Below are 22365 nucleotides of genomic sequence, written 5' to 3'. Positions count from 1 at the left end.
CCCCCCTTACAACCACCCCTCTCGCTCCAACTTCCATCCCCAGTCTACATCTCCCCATATATTCATATCTGGAATTCTCTAATGGTTTAATCATGTTATATAATTATAATTTAATTTGTGTTCGTCAAGTCAATGGCTTCCTACAATAATTAACCTGAAATGGGCCAAGGTCAGTCTTACCAGCCCGCCCATTCTTTTACGTTTTTTTTGTTATCGTAAATATGTTCATTTAAAATGATATCATACTAATTCAGTTGCAGGCACTTATAGTTCCATCGATTTCACCATTTTTATTTCTTTATATATTTTGTACATTATATATCTTCATGTTTTAATTTCTTCACATCATGATATCACAGTATAAATGAATGTATTCACATTATAATGTCTGTGATTTAGGCTGGAACTTTAGACAAAGTTAAAAGTGCTGAAAATGCATCTGTGCATATTAATGATTCGGTGTCAGAGTTCTCTCACTGTAGTTACATATAGAATAGAAGTTTTCTTTAAAGACTTTTTCTAGCAAACACCATACTTACAACATCAATATGATCAAATAGTATGAATTCCTGTGTGTTTCTATATATATATGTAGATGTTCCTGATGTAGATGCTAAAATAAACAGCCCCTATCAATTAATAATTGATCATGATCAATTTATATCAATATTTCTTTTTCAGATGTTTTACTTATATAATTGTTTTAATGTTTCATTAACAAAGAAATTATATTTATCAATAAGTAAATATGAATTCTTCTCATTGTTTATTTATAAGTACATTCAAACCTGTTTTTCAGGCATGACGGTAACCATTTCAATAATTCCTAATAGATGCTTCTTTCTTGATGTTAAACTACCTGCTGTGTTCACCCTAATTAATGCCCTGGCTACTTTAAACCTTTCACCACTGTAGACCACAATGGACTCATCCAGATCAATGCATGGTAGAGTCTACTTAAGTTGCATAGGGGTGAAAGGGTTAATTAGCAATTTCGAAAAACAAAACAAAATTATTGTAGAGCCTTTTAATGTTCTCAGAAAACAGGTGTTAAAGACACTATACCGTCTTTGCGTATTGCAGAGTTATCTTCTCTTGAGAGCAGGTATTGACTGTTACGTCATTTGTTTGTGAGAGTAACGTCATCAATTTTTGATAAAACGACGTAATTTTCTCTCACAAACAAATGATGTAACAGTCAATACCTGCTCTCAAGAGAAGATAACTCTGCAATACGCAAAACCAGAATAGTCCTTGCAAGCTAATAAAATGCAGTGAAATGATTGGATGCTTAGACAAGGAAAAGGAAAGGGAACAAATAAAAGGAAGGATTTACAAAAAGGGAAGGGGACTGATTACGACAAATACGGTTTATAATGATCACCTGTCCATTTTTTTCTTCCCCTGCACAGTGTATATAGACAGGATTGATTGCTCATTTGTACATTAATTAGTATATATATTTGTTTATAGTGAGAGTGGAAGTAGACGGAGGGATAAGCGGAGATTCTAACGTGATAGCCGGTAAAAACACCACTCTGACATGCACCACTACGCCCAGTTACCCCCAGCCTACAGTAGAATGGTGGATGGCCGCTGAGAGGTTGCTCGGTAACAAGCTGACGCCTGGCACGAGTGACAGTAATGGTGCAATTATCGTCCGATCGGACGTATACTTCGTTCCTGATCAGGCGGACACCGGGAAAACTGTCAGCTGCATCGTAAAACAAGACATGTTACCGCATACCGCTTCCGCATCTCTTCTTATCACAGTGCATGGTAATGTTATCAAAAAATATATATGACGAAATTAATCTGCTATTTTTTTTACCTTATGGTATATATACATTTGTGGAATAAAATAACAAAGGGTTCACAGATGCCATACAGTTATGGACTTTCGTAGAGGTGAACATGAGGTTATATGAACCTGAGGAAGTGATAATAACCAAGACGAAGTCAATATCACCCCCTCAGGTCCATATAACCCCATATCCATTGCATTAAATGTCCTTGATTGTTAAAATAGATACTGATTATAATCTAACCAATGAGGATTTAGAGAAAAGTTGTGTCATCTTATAATCAAGTTAACCCTTTCACCACTGTAGACCATAATGAACTCATCCATATCAATGCATGGTGGAGTCTACTAAAGTTACATAGGGGTGAAATGGTTACCTGGTAATAACATAAAGCTACAAACTTCCACGCTCAGAGGCTCAAATGTGTTTGATTCTTATGGTGGCTCCATGTCACTTAATACGGAGATGACCCATCCGCCTGATTTTGTTCACATATCTTCCTCACGGTCTTTAGTAATATACATTATGAAAAATGTTAAAGATCGTCCACTTTAAATAGAAATTACGTTTGATGTGGATCGTCGTTAACAGAGTAAAACTAAGAATTTTGTGATAAGATATGTTATAATTTTTTTCCTGTATGTTGTAGAATAGGATAACATATGTGCTACCTATATATACTACCTATATATACTACCTTTATATACTACCTATATATACTACCTATATATACCTATATATACTACCTACATATACTACCTATATACTACCGATATATACTACCTATATACTACATATATCTACTACCTATATATACTACCTTTATATACTACCTACATATACTACCTATATACTACATATATCTACTACCTATATATACTACATAAATATACCTATATATACTACATAAATATACCTATATATACTACATAAATATACCTATATATACTACCTATACCATACTCCTCATCCCGTATGAGCAGGTTATAAGGATCATACGGAATGAGGAGTATGGTATAGGTAGTATATATCGGTAGTATATAGGTAGTATATAGGTAGTATATATACCTATATATACTACCTATATACTACCTATATATACTACCTATACCATACTCCTCATCCCGTATGATCCTTATAACCTGCTCATTACTTTAGATGTTCCATCCTCAACAAAATTCATTTTGCCGCCTCATTTAGCGTTCCACATGTCCATTACACTTCTTCGTGGTTTTTGAACACGTTTTATTTTCCCAGATTGTTTATCCACCCTTTACATTGGTTTTCTTGGTATTAATGATATAAAGTTCATCATTTGTTTTCTTCGGCAGAGCAACGTAACACTTATTTAAAGAGCAATGCTGATCTTGTATCTAATAATATTGTAAACAATATCTTACAGATTATATCAAATATATCTATTCCGTCTTTGCATATTGCAGAGTTATCTTCTCTTGTGAGCAGGTATTGATTGTTGCGTCATTGATTTGTGTGAAAAAATTACGTCGTTTTCTCAAAAATTGATGACGTTACACTCACAAACAGATGACGTAACAATCAATACCTGCTCACAAGAGCAGATAACTCTGCAATACGAAAAGACGGAATATAATTTTCTATATAAATTATCTTATAAATTGTGTAAGATATCTTATACTGTATACAGCTGTATATGATAGAAAATAACATATAAAAGAAATTTATTTAAGACATCTTTCATATTACATTTACATTAGATATCTTGGATCAAAATTTCTATAGTATTGTAAGATAGTATGATATCTAATGTATAATATAAAATGAAAGATATCTCATAAAATGTATGTAAGTTATTTTATAAACATATAAGATATCTTATCAGTATATCAAATATCTTACATAATAATACTAGGCAAATGAGATCAAATGTCCGAATCCAAATCTTCCAAATGTTCCTATGGCCTTACGTAGAGATAACAAGATAAAATTAAGTCCCCCAAACGAAGTGGGGGACTATTTGGGTTTACTCCGTATCTTCTTCTTCTTCTTCTCCGCATTCTCTTTCAAAAACTGTTGGATGGAAATTAATGAAACTTTACACAAGTGTTTATCATGGTAAGGGGGTATGCAATTGTGCAACCAAGATGGATACTACGGCCTCTGATTGGTCGAAATTAAATATTGATTGATTTTGCTCAAATTTGGTATGTAGGTGTATTTTTGCATCTTTTAGACAATGGGGGCAGTTTGGGGTACTTCTGTAATGGTCCCGCATTATAATTAGTACTAACTTGTTAAGTTTGTGACTATTTCTTATACTCATGTCTGTCACCTTGTGTCACCTTACAATATATTTACATTCATATATCCACCGGAGGTAAAGTGACACCTGGCGTCAGCTCACTTCCAAAGCACAACATTGCAATAAGAGTTGTTTCCATTTGTACGGTCCAAGCTACAAATTACCGATATATGGCTTCGCTTGGTATGGAGGGAGAATATTTTTGAATGTGTGAGACGTATGGCTCACGTGGCGTGAGACATGTTTCAGCGTGAGTAAGGACGCCTCAGCAAGATATTTTGTCTCACGCTGTGAGAGTTGGCAACCCTGCATGACATCTCAAAGATTATACCTCTGTATAAGATATCTGGTGTGAAATTTCAGATATCTCTATCATATATATAAATAATGATTTCATTGTAGGTAATCATTGTTTAGAATCATGTTTGTGTTATCTCTGTTCGTAGTATCAAGTCAGTGTCATCCGTGTTCTATGTTTCTCTATCATCATATTTTTTAGAGACTAACAAAGCATGGAGGGAGTTTGAATATTGATTTTAACAAAACACTTAAACGCATGACTTATTTAACAAATTTTGTTTCTAAAGATAATCAATTATTTTGAACTGATGCTCTTGATAATTTCATTATTTCTGAATCACTTCTTGCACAAAGTGCCTGTGAGGTTATGAATTATGGTGCAACATCTGTCATCCATCAGTCAACTTTTTTATTTGAATTGCTTCTCCTTTAAAACTGAAAGACACTTGGTCCAAATATTTAACCTGCAGGTAACTGGGATGGAGTGCTTTAAGGTTTCTACATGTACATGACCTTGACCTACTTTTAAGATCACAGGGGTCAAATATCTTTAAAACATCAAACAACATTATCCAAAGGACCATTATGATATCTCTACCGTCTAACTGTATACATGTTTCTGCTTACTAGGCATGCAGAGACAAACTCTATCATCAGAAATGGCCAAGGGTCTGGTCCTGTCCTTTAGGACTTAGTCCCTGGGTCAAAAAAATAGAAAAGTCTGAGATCACCACCATATATTTACATATTATATACAATTGCCGGGCATGATTAAATAACCAAAACTTGTGCTACCAGGATTGCACCTGGGCCCTTGCATTTGGGACTTAGTCCTTGGGTTGAAGATTGGAGACATCTGAAATCCTCATCTCATTATAATATATATATGCTTGCTGGATATGGAAATAGAACACAAGCAATCTACCAAAGCATTTACTTTTAAATCAAATATCTTGTCAGGATTGCATAAATAACCAGGGCAGCAATAATACAGGACCTATGGACCTCTTGTTGAATTTGCTTCTGCAGTTATGTCACTTTATCAGCTTAACAGTTTATTAGCTCACCTGGCACGAAGTGCCAAGTGAGCTTATGCCGTGGTACGGCGTCCGGCCGTCGTCTGTCTGGCCATCCAGTTGTCCGGCCCTCGTCCAGCATCAATATTTTGCTTTAAACGACTTCTTCTTAATAACCGAATAATAAATAAATGACCTTCACCTATTTTCAAGGTCACAGGGGTCAAATTTGTTTAAAACCTTTAAACAACATCTTCTGAATAACCAAGAGGCCTAGGATGATGCTATTTGACCAGTAGCATGCTGTAATAGAGGGCTACCAAGTTTGTTCAAACAAATGACCTTCATCCATTTTCAAGATCATAGGGGTCAAATATGTTTAAAACCTTTACACCACGTAACCTGAATACCCAAGAGGCCTAGAACAATGATATTTGTCCAGCATCATGCTCAGATGAAGGGCTACCAAGTTTGTTCTAACAAACGACCTTCACCTATTTTCAATGTCACAGGGGTCAAATATGTTTAAAACCTTTAAATAACTTCTCCTGAATATCCAAGAGGCATAGGCTAATGAAATTTGGAAAGTAACATGCTGGGATGAAGGGCTACCAAGTTTGTTCAAGGTCACAGGGATCAAATATGTTTAAATCTTTAAATGACTTGTTATGAATATTCAAAAGGTCCAGGGTAATGATATTTAGCCAGAAATATGCCGGAACGGAAGGCTATAAACTTTCAAGGTCGCAGGCGTCATATGTTTAAATCATTTAATAGATTCAAATGGATCGAACACAGATATTTTGCCTGTAGCTGTATATTAGTCCACTTTTAAGATTACAAGTGTGAGATTAATACCAGATGAGCGATTCAGGCCCATTGGGCCTCCTGATTTAATTTCACATGAATTATCATAACATGATACATCAGTTCAGTTCAAAATGTGAATAATGATATTTTACCAAAAAAGATTCATTATAATCTCACATTTGTCTCTTGACGTTTTAAATGCATAATTTAATTATCGGTTTAGAAAAAAAAACACATATGAATTGAAATTGCCCTTAACATAATCTGTGCTTGTTTCAACAGGTCCACCATCAGCTAATGCCCATCCAAACAAAAATGTGACTCTCAATGAGCACGTTACATTCACCTGTAGTGTGACGTCAACACTCCCCACTTACAATGTCACGTGGTATAAAAGGACCAGTAATACGGAGGGAACTCGTATAACGTCGGTTAACGAAAAGTACGCCGTGGACGATAATCACCCTGTATATAAATTGTGGGTCTACAGTGTTGTAGTCTCTGATAACGGCATCTACTATTGTATTGCGCAATCAGCTGCCGGAAATTCGTCACGAGCGGAAGTGTCGCTAACGGTCTACAGTAAGTTATTCAATGAACGGAAGAAATTCATCCTCACAAACATTCGTATACCCCGTGTGAAATGAACAGCTCGTTTTTACATCGTGAATTTTTTCGGTCATTGCATTAAATGTGGCAAGTAATAAACAAGATATTTGTGTGTTGTTTAAAATTTCACAAATTCAAATGTCATTAAAATAATTTTTGAGATCATGTGCTGCCTGAATCATTCAAAAATTTCAAAACAGCTGCTCATAACATTGCCAGACCATTGTCAGTGAAGCAGTGTATGGACAATATCTTGTGTCGTTATGTTACAACATATTGCAGTAATTAGCTGGGTCACCACATGGGTTTTCTCTGGGTACGTTACTTCGGTTTCCTCACACATTCAGAACCTCTGCTCGCTTTGACGGGACCAGAAGTATCGGATAAATATATGTTAGAAAATTTGTTTCACAATTGTTGTACAATAAATTAAATTTATATTCAAAAATGACAAAACAGATGTTTTCTTTGTTTCTTTTCAAGCTGCACCATCAAAACCTTCATTTTATGGCGGTTTGACGAGCCTTACTATCGCTGAAAACAGCAAAATTGAGGCAACGTGCGTGACAACCGTTCACCCAGCTAACACTGCCTCCTTCACCTGGTTCTACGTGGGCACGACAGGGGAGACAGAGGTTGATGATTCCTTCGTCAATGCCAATGTCCTAAACATCCCTTCGGCTGACAGGACGAAAGCTGGAACATACGTCTGTCAAACCTTCAACAGCTTTGGCAGCAGCAGGGCTAACTTCACAGTTGATATACAATGTAATATTTCCTTTTTTATGATTCATATATTATATAATAATATTTTTTAGCTCACCTGGTCCGAAGTACCATGGTGAGCTCATTCCATACCACAGCTAGCGTCCGTCGTCCTTCGTCCATCCGTCAACTTTTCCTTTAAAACACTACTAGCCATGAACGACTGAGCAGATTTTGACCAAATTTGGTCAGAAGCATCCTTGGGGAAAGGGGAACAAATTTTGTATAAATGGTGGGTCTGGCCCCCCTGGGGGCTGAGGTGTGGGGCCCAATAGGGGAAACATTGCAAATTATGCTTTAAAATTCTTCTTCTGTAGGAATGAAAGGATTTTGTCCATATTTGGTGTGTAGCATTCTTGGATAAAGGGGAACGAATGTTGTATAAACCGTGGGTCTGTCCCCCATGAGGGCTGAGGGGCGGGGCCCAATGTGGGAAATATAGCAAATTCTTTAAAATCCTTCTTCTTCTGTAGGAATGAAAGGATTTGTTCCATATTTGGTGTGGAGCATCCTTGGGTAAAAGGGAACCAATTTTGTATAAACCGTAGGTCTGGCCCCTCAAGGGCCTGAGGGGCGAGGCCCAAAAGGGAAATATAGGTAAAACCTTTATAATCCTTTTTCAACCATAGGGATCCAGGGATATTATCCTAATTTAGTCTGTAGCATCCTAAAGCAAAAGGGACTCAATTTCGTATAATCAGCGAGTGTGGCCACCCTGGAGATAGAAGGGAGGGGCCCAAGAAGGGAAACATAGCAAATTCTTCAAAATCCTTTCTTCTCCTGTAAGAATGACAGGATTTTGTCCAAATTTGGTATGAAGCACCCTTGGGTGAAGGGGACCAATTTTGTATAAACGATATGTCTGACCCACCCTGGAGGCAGAGAGGTGGGGCCCAATAGGGAAATAGAGTTAAAACCTTTAAAATCCTTCTTCTACCATAGGGATTAAGAGATTTTATCCTTATTTAGTCTGGAGCATCCTTGGGTCAAGGGGACTCAATTTTGTATACTTGGTGGGTATGACCCCGCTAGGGGCATAGGGGTGGGGCTCTGTTTGAAGTTTGTTCTCGCTATATCTCAAGTACTTGATGGATTTTTCTGAAATTTCATATTTACTTACAGCACCTACCATGGAGTGCTATATCTTTACGTCATACCAATTCTTTTTAACATATTCATGTGAGCGATACATGCCCTTTGGGCCTCTTGTTTATTTTTTAAGTTTTCCGAGAACTTAGTGGCCAGAGGTGTATCAGGTGTTCACTGATGAAAACCGATATTGACTTGGAGCACTTGATTTTTGTTGAAGGACAGGGTGTTTCTAATAATAGAATTATAACGTGTCTCGAAACAAACACACCATCCCGCTTTTGTTCCTTTATTTTCAGATTACTTACATTACTGTTTTGAAAAAAAATCTTGGGTCGATAAATCTAGGTATCGACCTGAGCCAAAGGACTATACGTTGTAATTGAATAACATAACACTCCCCCCAACAACCCCTCCCCCTGAAGTTAGGGGAGTGGGGGTATACTGGAATCAGGTTCTCCGTCTGTCTATCCGAAATTTGCGGATAACAATCCTTGCAGCTTGTAAATGTGCGTAATGTACTTTTCATTGGGCTATCTCCCCTTTTTAGGAAGTCATGGCCCTTGGTTCATAAACCTTCTCTAGACTATAACATTGTATAGAAAACCCAAGAATATTTTTAATTTTGATTCAATTCCTTCCTTTCCGTTTTGAAGAGGTCAAAGGTCAGGAATGAATAACATTACTGAAATGGCTAAATATCTCAGAAAAGGTAGGTATTTTGTAAACACATATGCATTAAAGTATCGTAGTCAATTATGCAGGCTATATTGTGAAAAACTTCCAAGGTCATTAGGTCAAAGGTCAAAGGTCACAGATGAATTATGTTACTGAAATGGCTAACTATCGCAGAAATGGTAGGTATTTTGTATACACATACCTTGGAGTATATGTAGCATTGGTGCAAGCTACATTGTAACAAAATTCTGAGGTCATTGAGTCAAAGGTCACAGTAGTGGTGTTTGTCTTTTCTTTCAGTCTGTAGGTACGACATCTGAGGTTATACTTTTTTTTTGACCCTTGATCTTGCTATATATTTTTTCCTTGTTTATTGAATATGCTCCGGGGGCCATCCCACTCCCTACCGCAAATATTACATCCAGATGTACGATCTCCACCTTATGACCGTTTATACGATTGCTTATTATGAAGAGAAAACTCATATGCTACCAGGATTGTGCCCTGTTACTCTTGAGGATTGATTAGATATAATTTGGCGACGGTCAAAGTGCCCTTCCTATAACCATATACATGTATGTTCTTACTGAGCATGAAAACACTACCGTAACAGTCTTTTAGGTTTAGTCCTGCCCCTGATAATGTATTTGTAATAATACTTACAGTGACAATACTTGCTTTAATATCCAGTTGAGCGATACTGAGGCTATCTGGGCCGCTAAATGTCAGTCTGTATTTCTCAGAAAGTCGAACTAGTAGTGTTTTCTAGTCTTTTATTTACGGTCACAGCCCGTATAATAAAATGCATTTGATGTTTTGTTTATATAGATCCTCCGAGGTTGAATGTTGGAAATGTTCAGACAGATTTTTCTGCTACCGCAGAAGACCTCGTAAAACTGTCATGCAATGTCATAGCCAATCCTCCCCCGACAGCCTATCTCTGGACGCATGAGAATAACAACGTAGCAACTACGAAGGATCTCGAGGTGAAAGTGAAGGCTGGCGAGCACACCTACACCTGTGTGGCAACCAATGAGATGGGGCCCTCCCAAGGAATCATTTATACAGTCGTAGCTCCACAAGTGACCCGTAAGTTTTTGTTTGTCATATTGTAATCATATCTAATTTAGCGGTTACAACATTGTTTTGTGATATGTGCAATAATCTAGTTACTGTAAACATATATAATCACCACATCGTATTAAAACGTTGTATACCTGAATATCATGGATGGCTGCATCTGTAAATCACAACTGTCTTTAGCTTACAAAAAGCCTGGTGCAAACATATTACCGGTATGTCTGATTCAAGGTAGAGGGTAGACTTATTACACGACAGTGAAATAGCATTTGCTGGCATTTCTACGAAACTTAAATTTGGTTAGACTTATATCACAAGGCAGGGGTTCAAATTGCAAGATATTAATGTGGTATATATATGTATTTTGAGAATTGTGACTGATGCACCTAATATGCTTATAGATTTATCGTAACATTTACAGTAGCTTACGAGATGAGAGTGAATAACGGATATAAAGATATTATTGATTTTGTTTTAGCAAAGGATGTAATTTTTACAGAAAAAAAAGTATTTTTTCCCATTTTGCGATCCAAATAAATCAATAATTATACGTTCGTGGACCTAAATTTCATTGTTTCCCAACAAAATCCGTTTTCGTTGGTACACGAATTCGTGATTTAAGAGTACACACTAAAACAGAAAATTGCTTTATATCAAACTTGTAATTACTGTGTAGACCTATGTGGATTCGTGAATGAAGATTGAATGAGGATTACCCACGAAATCAACAAAATTAAAACAAAAACCATGAAAATAAGTGATTTTACAGTATTTGATGAACAATTGTGAAAATAAGAATATGTAAAAAAAATATTTGAAGTGCAAAATGTAGTTTAGAATGTAACCTATGATATAATATAGGGTTCTGATTAAGAAGTGTTATCTTGTTACGACCATTAGACTGTTTTAATAATTATTTGACCTACTATTTACATAAACATATAGAACAAATGTCACTCTAAGTCCCAATATTTCGGCCTCCATATGTCACTCTAAGTCCCAATATTTCGGCCTCCATATGTCACTCTAAATCCCAATATTTTGGCCTCCTGGCCTCCATCAAGGGCGAAGGTCAACAGTTGTTTCAAGTAACGTTCATCTTGCTTATTCGGAGGTACAGGAAATGACGTACAAATGTATGACGTCACAATGACTCGTTGAATCTATGACGTCGTAATATTACGCCGTCATAAACCCCAAACGTCAATGAAATGTTAAGAGACATGTTTCTCCCGTCAGAGTTCCTCTGGATATTACACCCATACATAAATGTGGTATTCAATTTTCTTATCCATATGTCCTCAGTTAAGAGTCTTTAGGACTTGGCTTCCATAAACGATTTTACAATTTTGTCTCTTTTCACCAAAAGAAGCAACACAAGTGTGTTTTTGATTAAATTAACCTCAAACCTGATACAGTATTCATGCATTTACTTTAAACTGTATTTATTTCTGGTAATATACAATACATTATATGTTTGATATATAAGCATTCATGCATTGATGTGATCAGTAAACATCCATGCATTGATGTGATAAGTACACATCCATGCATCGATGTCATCAGTAAGCATCCATGCATTGATGCGATCAGTAAACATCCATCTATTGATGTGATCAGTAAACTTCCATGCATTGATGTCATGAGTAAGCATCCATGCATTGATATGATCAGTAAACATCCATCTATTGATGTGATCAGTAAACAGCAATGCCTTGATGTGATCAGTAAAAATCCATGCATTGATGGGATCAGTAAACATCCATGTATTGATGTGATCAGTAAACATCCATGCATTGATGTGATCAGTACACATCCATGCATTGATGTCATCAGTAAGCATCCATGCATTGATGTGGACAGTTTTTGTTGTTGAATTTTTATGGTGGTCCAAACCAAATGTATATGTATGATATATTAGTTATTAATCATGTATAGGTTTGTATACACCACAATCTACCGTGAATTTCTGATTGTCAATTTTCTATTTGCTGTAAATGATGATATTACAAATCAAGGAATCTAAAGCTTGGTATGAAAAGTTTAAATTTATGAAAGGGATAAAATATTTTATGCTGGTTTATATTATCTTTTTATTTATTTATTCATTTATTTAGTTATATATAAATTTATTTATTTGTGTTTTTGCAGTCTGAACGCCATCTGCGAACAAATAGTACTTATTCGTCAATGTGGAAAATATATCATAAAATCGAGCAGTGTTCATGAAAAGAATGTTAAATTTAAACAGTAGACATATCGTCACCTTCCATCTGTTGCATGATCGTTTTACTAACATCATGCTGTATGTAACAATATATTGACACATATATGGTTTGTAGTTTGAATGCTTCGCATGGGAAAGTCTTGATATCTTTTGCTTTAACATAGCTATAATTCATAAACATTGTAACTCGTAGTTTATAGACAAAAAATAAATTCTTCATCTTTAAAGTTTTATAACTTTTTTATATATAAAAAAATTAATTATTTATAATTCAGATTTTTTTTTTTTCCCATTTTCATTACTTATAATTGTAAGCATATACATGTAAAATATGGATATTTCAGTGCCTGATACTGGTGCATCTACCGCGGATGTGGAAGGTCTCTCGGGCGGTGTCATCGCTGCAATCGTTCTAGGAGTCATCTTTATTATCATCATTCTCATCATCTGCTGTGTTGGCTGTAAATATTACAAAGGTAAACAAATTGGAAAGGAAGCGACAGAAAACTGTGCCATATAGTGTTATGCCATGGGAAAAGACCAGGGAAGTATATACCACAGGAAATAGAAAAACTAAAGTGATGCGTTATTTCATCGGAAAAGACAATAAACTGTACCACAGTATTATTTCATGTGAATTTCCTGTAGCAACACATTTTAATCACCAACCATTACGATACTCGGACGATGCTTTATTATGTACCTGCATACTTTTTTGTCCAGCACCACTAAAAGGTGATTTCTATTATTTTCGGCACTATTGTTTTGCACACAATCACAATACTTATGATCGGATGCCCTATAATTATGAACGTGTTGAATATAGGGAGAAAGTATTCATAAATCATTTATTCCGAATTTCCCTCCACTAACAAATCCTTAAATGACCAAAGCTGTTAATAGAACGTAAAGAGAAAACTAACCAATTGTGCAGTTTATGATTTTACTGTATTAGTATAACCAGTAAACTTCCTCATTCGCTTAATTAGTATACATGAATATGGTTAATCAGCTAAAAATGTAATCTTTCTCATTCTCGTACAGAAATGTGATTTGTTAGCTGTAAATATACTGTATAACATTAAATGTTTTATGTGTATAAACATTCGTGGTTGCTATTGAAAACAAAAATAAATATAACAAATTTGAATGATATATGTGTCTACTGTTTTTTAATATAGGATATCCACGAAAGTTTGTACCACGAAACGATCTAAAAGGCTTCAAACCACTAAGGAATGTACCCACAAATATTTTGTGTTATACAGTAGTAAACTTATTTATCCTCGTATCTATAGTGAAGTGTTGTTACTAAATTATTTCAATTTGGAATTCAGACAAAACGAAGGACGACAAAGTTATGCGTACCACCAAGAAGTCGAAAACTAAACACAAGCCGAGTTCAGTGGTACCTGACACTGACGATAGACGATCTACCCTGTATCCTTCAAAGGAAAAGGACCCTGCCTATCTGTTTGGACCTACTCGGCCGTCATACCGTGCTGAACAGCGTCACTATCCAAGGTATGGTGTTACAGCGTAATAAGTCCTGTTTAAAGCTTAAACAAATTCAAGTGTCTTTTAAAATTATGCAGAAAACATGAACACGAAAGTCACAATCACTCGCTGGGTGTCCCCGGCAGTACGTTTCAGTGAGGTAGCACTATAAAGTCGGCAACACTCGCTGGGTGTCCCCGGCAGTATGTTTCAGTGAGGTCGCACTATAAAGTCGGCAACACTCCCTGGGTGTCCCCGGCAGTACGTTTCAGTGAGGTAGCACTATAAAGGCGGCAACACTCGCTGGGGGTCCCCGGCGGTAGTTTCAGTGAGGTAGCACTATGAAGTCGGCATCACTCGCTGGATGTCCCCGGCAGTATGTTTCAGTGAGGGAGCACTATAAAGTCACCATCACTCGCCGGGTGTCCCCGGCATTATGTTTCAGTGAGGTAGCACTTTAAAGTCGGCATCAGTTCCACGCTATCACAAGGAGACAAACACGAACATATATCGCAGCCTCCCAAAACACACACGCATGCATCCTACACACAGGGGAGGCCGTCCTTAAATGAACATAGCTGTTGATAGGACGTTAATCAATACTAAACTAAACCAAACCAAGCTTTCAAATGTCGAATGCATTGATCTAAATTATGTTTTCTTCTTTTAGGGAAATTTCTGCTCATGACTATCATCATGATTACAGCCAAAGGTAAGTAGTTGGTTTCTTATATAGATCCTCAAATAGGGATAACGATAGTATTGATTCATGTACACTTACAGAGATGATAAAAATATATAATATTGATACATGTACATATTATAATTACGCATAATGTTGATTCACGAACTCGTTTAGAGATGAAATATATATATAATTAATTTGTGTATACTGGTAGAGATGATAAATAGATATATTCCGTCTTTGCGTATTGCAGAGTTATCTTCTTTTGAGAGCAGGTATTGATTGTTACGTCATTGGTTCGTGTGAGAAAATTACGTTGTTTTCTCAAAAATTGATGACGTTACTCTCACAAACAAATGACGTAACAATCAATACCTGCTCTCATGAGAAGATAACTCTGCAATACGAAAAAGACGGAATACGTGCTTTTGTAGAGATGATTAAAATGTGTATAATACTTATTCAAGTGCCGCGTCATTGACTAAGTTTAGGGATCAATATATACATGCTATTGACATGTAACTGTCAGGTTCAGATAGAATGTTTCCCGTTCACTTTAAGAGGTCATTATAATAATAATCCCCGATTGATTCAATTCAAACAATGGTAATGGAGGTTGATTTGAATCGCGTTCAACTGTAGGGATAACGATAGGTTTGATTCACCTACAAATGACCTAAAGACATAGTGGTTTAATTATGTGTCAGACCCAAGCTATGTATGATTTCCTCAGTTAAGTCAACAATAAATGCTACCTTACTGAGACTTTGCAATGGCATGGCAAATATTTATTCCAACATTTTATAAAAAAAATGCTTTAAAAATAGCTTTTTCAATACCAGTCGGATTTTGTTTCCCGAAGAAATGTAGCAACGCCCCCAAAGTATTGCTTGTTTTCTCTTTATTTAACCTCTGGGTCGGACAGCATTGTATTCAGATCATAAACCAGAATATATGCATTAACATAGCGATAAATAGTTTTAAATGTCCACGTGACGGTAAAAATATAAATAAAGCAAAACATGAAGACTAGTATAATCGGCTAGCGCTTTCGCACAACTTGGGGCTCTTCAGGCGATTTAAATTTATTTGTGACGTCATAAATGGAGTACACATACTTAAGACGTCAAACATAATGACGTCATTAACAAATTAACATATATACATTGTATAATGCTTAGGTACATGTTATTGACAAAGAAAAATTAAGTCAATGAAATTTAAAAAAAAAAAATTGCATTAAGGTATACCGTTAAATATCATATATAAAACTTAAGCGATACTATTGTTCTAATATGTCTATTATATTACATTACCTGATTCACAGTGGATACATGTTACGTAACTGCACCTGTCATTAATCAAAACATATGTAAAATAGTAGATTTGCATTAAGGTATATCGTTAAATATCCTCCATCAGATCTATACTAGAATGTTTATTCTACAATGACTGTTGTTATATTGTTTTGTTTTATTTGATTCACAGAGGTGGTTACGATAATACATTCTACATCCCTGCACCTGGCAGCGAAATGGACGACATGTAAGCTCTGAACTTGATCACAGTTATTAATAACGAGTTTTCCTGAAAACTGTTCAGCATTTTATATTCCTACAAAACAGATTTGTTATATGAACGGAGCCTGATTTTATCGCGTGTGATATAAGATGATACTGGGAAAAGTTGAAATATGGTATTTTTGTGAATGAATATTTCAAGCATAATTGGCGAATATGGAGATATTCTCATTATGATTCTTTACAAAAATCGCGGTGTGGAAATTTCAGCAATGTCAATCGTTCAGAAATATATATTTCCTATATAACCATTATCTATAACTCGACAGATATGTATTCGTGTGTGGATATTTCTGTGCTAATTAACTGAATGCGGAAAACACGAACATTTGCACATCGCTGATGTCATTTGGGAGGAAATATTTTGGTGGTTTACGACGGGGTAACACCCTTCAATGGTAAATTCCTTATTCGCCCAATGTTACCTTCAGCCTTCATATGTAATTTCAATATATTTAAGGCTGTGTACTAATGTTCGCTGTCGGGATAATTTCGCCTACATCATTGAAGAAAGCGAAAGTTAAATCAATTTTTTTTTTTGGGGGGGGGATATAGTGTTTCCCATCCATGTCCGTCCCATCCCGTCCCGATTCAATGTTAACACTGATCTTCATTCTTTCATAGATTTTCGTGAATCTTTCTAAACAGGGGGCATTCATGTCTTACAGACATTTTCTAGTTTTCATATTTATATTTGATACAGGTCGGTGTTTAGAGAGACTGGTTTCCGGTCCCGACGCCAGAGGTTACCACATGCCCTGCCCCCACTGGCGACCGCTTCGTATACCCGGGAGGCCAAACGAAGGAAGAATCAACGCAAGAAAAACCAAAAGAAAAGACAACAGAAAAGACAGGCTGGGGAAGGCATGGAAAACCCGGCCAAATCCAAGGACACCTCTCCTCAGATAGTCATAGATGACAGTCAGCCGGAAAAGGACGCAGCCCAGGATACAAATATCCTACTAGGGGACCAGTTCAAATGATAAAAAAAAATAGTTCAAAATCTTAGATAGTTCAGAGGACAGCTAGTTCCGAATTGAAACAAATTATGAGCCCTGATCCAGTATTAGTAACATGTATGTCATGACTACGACTGTTCTGCTTAATGTATATGAGTTGTCATATATAAACTACATCAGCATCCGGTGCGATTTACCTAAGACAAATCCTGATTACAAGCATATTAGTAAGAGAAGGAACAAGAACTATCCTGCCCATGCCATCATCGGAGAGAGACAAAGTCTTGGACTGAATAAGTTTATTATTGCGCCCCACCAAAGGGCCTGCAAAGTGGACTGTTGATTAATATTCCAAATGCATCAATTTAAGTTAAATAGTAAATTTTAAAAATGCTTATTTTCAGAAAACTTTAACCTGCCGTTGAAGGTTCCTTGTCGAGAATACCAGGCTGTGTGCTGTATAACTATGTAAGGATTAGGGAAATTGTTAAAAAAAAATATATGAATTTTGGGAACAAGAAAATCTTGAGCATTGAAAAAGTGCAAACAAGTAGGTTTTTATCTAATGGAGTAGACCAATATATATATAATTTCAAGAATATTATGCTTTTTGTTTTGTAATTTCACTTTCTGTTTTCCAAATATCCATTTGTGATCATCTTACTTTACATCATTCCTTCGTGCAAATTCGTTGGAAAATCACGAAAAAGACATGAACAATATGTAACAAATAAGAAATGAATGGAAGTTCAGGGTTGCCAACCTCTTAGGAGTCCAGTGTGGGAGATCTCCCTCCACTGGGTTTTTCAATGTGTGAGACTTTTGACGGCGTCGCGGCGTAACGTCGTTTTGGGTGTTAATTACAAATGTATCAAACAAATCCTGGCTTTCTCTGACTACTATAACATCTGCATTGTTGATATTTTCACTTCAAGATCTTTGTAGGAAAATAAAACAAAACATTTTTTGCAGATATATAAAAGATTTTTATTTATTAAACAAAAAAAACTGACATCAGAAATGCAACACATCATATAATCAAAGGCCTTTCTTGTAACGATTCCACCCTTGCCTAGAACAGGTAGCAGTCTTTTTTCTGTATTTCCATGACCTGTTTAAAAAACAGTTCATATCAAAAGTAAGAACTTTACCATAGTAACATGAAAAAGTTCATAACATGAAAATATGATAATTTGACAGTGAAAATTTTTTTACAATTACTTCTGGCTACTATTCTAAGCAACAAATAACAGTAAGACCCTTAGCATTTATACCACGTTTGCAAAATCCGATCACGTTATTTTTTCATCGCATCAGATTAAAATTGTTTATTACTACAAGTCTCTGGTGTGTGAAATCATATACGCCACTTTACTGCAAAAAATAACTTCGAACTTTTCATCAGCCATCAGCGGCTGTCTGTTCGTGATTCAAGAATCGTTTTCTCTTAATATTTGTGAAGGCAGGGCCTAAAAACAATCTCCTAATACACGACGATATTATTTAAAACTTTCTTTTTCTGTGCGATAGGTACGTTCAATATTAAGTTTACGAGTGAAAACAACTTGATTGATTGATTGATAGGTTTTATGTCCGCTTCACTACCGAGTAGTTCGGTATAATTATCCACCAGACGATTGTGAAAACAACTCACCTTACGATATATTACATTCGTTTCCACCGGATGTAAAGCGACACCTCTCGTCAGCTCACTTCCAAAGCACAACGTTGCAATAAGAGTTATTCCCCTTTGTACGACCCAAGCTAAAAATTGCCGATTTATGGCTTCGCGTGGGATAGAGGGAGAATATTTTCGAATGCGTGAGATTTATACCTCACGTGGCGTGAGGATTGTTTCAGCGTGAGTAAGGACGTTTTTGCGTGAGTTTTTGTCTCACGCCGTGGGAGTTGGCAACCCTGGAAGTTAAACCAACAGTTTTGTCGAAATTATTTGAAATTGATGACTACCCTATGTCTGATGAAATACTGAAGGGATTGTGTGACCTATCTGCGACAGAGAAAAGTATTTTTCTGGATGTTTTATTGGAGTGGTACCACATAACATGTCTGTGATATGTAATTGTTCGTACTAAGATAATGGAATTGCAATGCTAAAGCACCTGATATGTCTGCTCTGATCACAACTGCAGAGTTACACAACATGAAATTGTGATGAAATATATTTCTGTGATATGAATACCGAAAAGTATTGAACTTTTAAGAATTTTAACTTATTAAATGGTATAATTTTATAAAATAATTATTTACACGATATATATTATTTATTACAATCATTAAATATGTGTGTTTGCATTCACCTATTAAACATGGGTCCCAGCTGATTTTTTAGCAATATTTTTTTGCTTTTGTTTTCAAGAAGTCTTTAACTTAAGAATCGCAAAGTAGAACGGTGTATAAAGATATGACCATAAATATGATCATTTCAGAACATTTATAAACATACTTGCTTTGATAGTAGAATGATATTCAGACTTACAATTAGAGACAAAGTACAAGCTGCCCCCTTGGATTTAAATATCTATACCCGTCCTGTATCAAGAAGGTTTCTCATGCTAGCTTTAGGTTATGGCTCGGTCGGGGTTGGATTTTGAATCGTAACAATAGGCAACGCGATTGCTTGATTTATATCATAAAGTTCTTGCGCTACAATGTTCACGTTTTACATACTAAATGTATATAAGAACAATAAGTCCAGAAATAAACGGTTTTAATTGATAAAGCAGTACATTAAAAATTAAAAAGTAATATACCTGGTTTCTTTTCTCCTCTCATTTCATCCGTAACTTAAGGCCGTACCTACGTTTGATACTTGGATCATATGCATTTTATCTTGAAACTAAAGGAAGTATATTTCATTTCTTTATATCTCCTTTATATCTCATGTGTAATATCATCATTTAAGAACGAATTATTGTAATTACAATGAGTTTATACTTGCTTTTCAGTTATATATTTTTCTCATTTTATACAAAAACAGATTGTAGATATGGTTTTGTAAATTTGTACAAATACTAGAATTCAGTGTAACACATGTATATAAGTGTAAATGTAAATGCTTTTAGTGTAAATAGAAGTTTAAGCAGTACTTGCCTGATTGTGTGCCATTTACGTCATACTTATGACGTCATCATAATTAATTTTACGTGTGTACGGAAGAACCTTGTTAATCCTGATGATACGGGGGATATATTGCCTTACTGGCAAACCAGCTTTAATTCTCCAGCGATGCTGTATAATCCAGCTACGTGCTCACCACATGTTGTTCCACAACGTCGAGCGGTATCAGTGGCGTGACCGATGGCGTTCGCACTTTACACTAGTGGTCGTTAGAAATAAGACTTGTTTTGTAAAAAACACACTGCTAGCGTAACAAGTACACAGAAGATGGTTTGGTTAGCAAACTCAGTTTAGATTGACATTATTTTTAAATGCATCCAGAGGAAGAATATTTCAAAAACTTGTACTTCTACCAGTGATCAGGAGAACCTAGCTTGGCATCCCAGATGTTTTGGGTCCCTGGTTTCGGACGAAAAAAATTCTTTGTTGATATTATCGTTATGACACTTGAAGAAATTCTGTTCAATAATTATTGTCTCCTTTTAATCTCGAGAAGATTCCGTTGAAATATCTGGAATGAAAAAACAAATCTGAATTATTGAAAAATGAAGAACATCGTTCATATAGACGTACAAAAAACGGCTTACACATTTTACAAAATTGATGAAGTACAAGAATAGATCTGGTAATATATATCCATCTTTTGAAATTCAAGAACAAATTTCCATAAACTGTAAATGGTTGTATTATCGCTACGGGTATATTTCGCGAGTTATCCATGAAGCTTTTTATTCGCAAAAACCTGAATGCAAATTAAAAGGTTGCCATTTCAACTCTGGTAGTAAGTATCAATACGGAAATAATATTTGGGGAAAATCAAATTCGCGAATAATTATTTTAGTGGATAAACAAACAATTAAATGATTTCGCGAAAATAAAGTGATTAACATTGTCTTACTGAGGTTAACAGGATTGTCGAGGTCTAGCGTTTTACATGTATATATATATACAGAACGAAAGATAGTGTGTGCGGAAGCTGTGATATTATATATAAGCATTGTGTAAAAGACTAATGTCTATTTTCAGTGTGAATAACTAATATAAATAAAGGTAATAGGTCATGCAAATCACTAATTCTTTGTTTTCATTTTACCATTAATTGAAGAGACATCAAAACGAAATACTTAAATTTTGCGACTCGTGGAAGATTAATTGTCTTGTCGTAACATCATTTAAGCATAAACCGGCATTCTCTTCTATAAACCTGTTTAGAATTAAATGACTATAATTCAATTTTGGCTTTACCCCAATGATACATTTTGTATAAAAACGCAAAAAGTTATGACCTCATTAATGGGATTTTTGCCGGGATATTTGTAATCCTAACGTCTGATTGGTTGAAGTTTATCGGCAAATAAAATCACAGCGCAATGTGTATTTAGAGACAATTTTACTGTACACTAAAATGAGCTGTTTGGCTTTTTGATTGTATGCACCGACGTGAACATAGTAATTCGTTGTATGCGAGGGCCAGTCAATACATTCTGTCATTAGTGTCAAGAATCGCATACAGTTTGACTTTTCCATTACCTTCCTTCAAAGTATCCTACCTAGCAGAAACATACTTTCGCAATCGGGCTATCCATGGCGCAAACGCTGTGCGGATGTGTCCTCTTGGTACTCGCAAGACACTGGAAGATTGCACTACAAATAACACTCGTAGAGGCATACCGTTTCCCAAAAAGCATTTTCCTGCAGTAAAGGAAACAGGAAAAAGCCCCAGGGACTTAGATCTGGTGAATAAGGAAGGTAGTCTATCTGTACTACCTTCTCTTGCTTTAAAAACATCGGTACAATATTGCTGTGTGGGATGCAACATTGCCGGGAATTAGCTGGATGTCATTCA

At 35.7% G+C, this 22365-nt stretch overlaps 1 protein-coding gene across 7 annotated transcripts in view; it reads left to right on the top strand.

Annotated features, from left to right (window-relative positions):
- The window catches only part of LOC110461054 (hemicentin-1-like), a 100720-nt gene extending 79134 nt beyond the window's left edge, over positions 1 to 21586 (top strand). For all 7 annotated transcript variants that reach the window (XM_021514327.1, XM_021514328.1, XM_021514326.1 and 4 more), the window contains 9 exons: positions 1474 to 1779; positions 6495 to 6794; positions 7305 to 7589; positions 10182 to 10442; positions 13005 to 13136; positions 13998 to 14184; positions 14828 to 14869; positions 16331 to 16387; positions 17126 to 21586. In XM_021514327.1, the coding sequence (XP_021370002.1) occupies positions 1474 to 1779; positions 6495 to 6794; positions 7305 to 7589; positions 10182 to 10442; positions 13005 to 13136; positions 13998 to 14184; positions 14828 to 14869; positions 16331 to 16387; positions 17126 to 17405 (1850 nt within the window). In that variant the 3' untranslated portion in view covers positions 17406 to 21586. The remainder of the gene's footprint in view (positions 1 to 1473; positions 1780 to 6494; positions 6795 to 7304; positions 7590 to 10181; positions 10443 to 13004; positions 13137 to 13997; positions 14185 to 14827; positions 14870 to 16330; positions 16388 to 17125) is intronic.
- Positions 21587 to 22365: the final 779 nt, after the last annotated feature.

Source organism: Mizuhopecten yessoensis, unplaced genomic scaffold (assembly GCF_002113885.1).
Source record: "Mizuhopecten yessoensis strain PY_sf001 unplaced genomic scaffold, ASM211388v2 scaffold10553, whole genome shotgun sequence".
Taxonomy (NCBI): domain Eukaryota; kingdom Metazoa; phylum Mollusca; class Bivalvia; order Pectinida; family Pectinidae; genus Mizuhopecten; species Mizuhopecten yessoensis.
The sequence above is the reverse complement of the archived record's forward strand: the minus strand, read 5'-3'. Positions and strand labels throughout refer to the sequence as shown.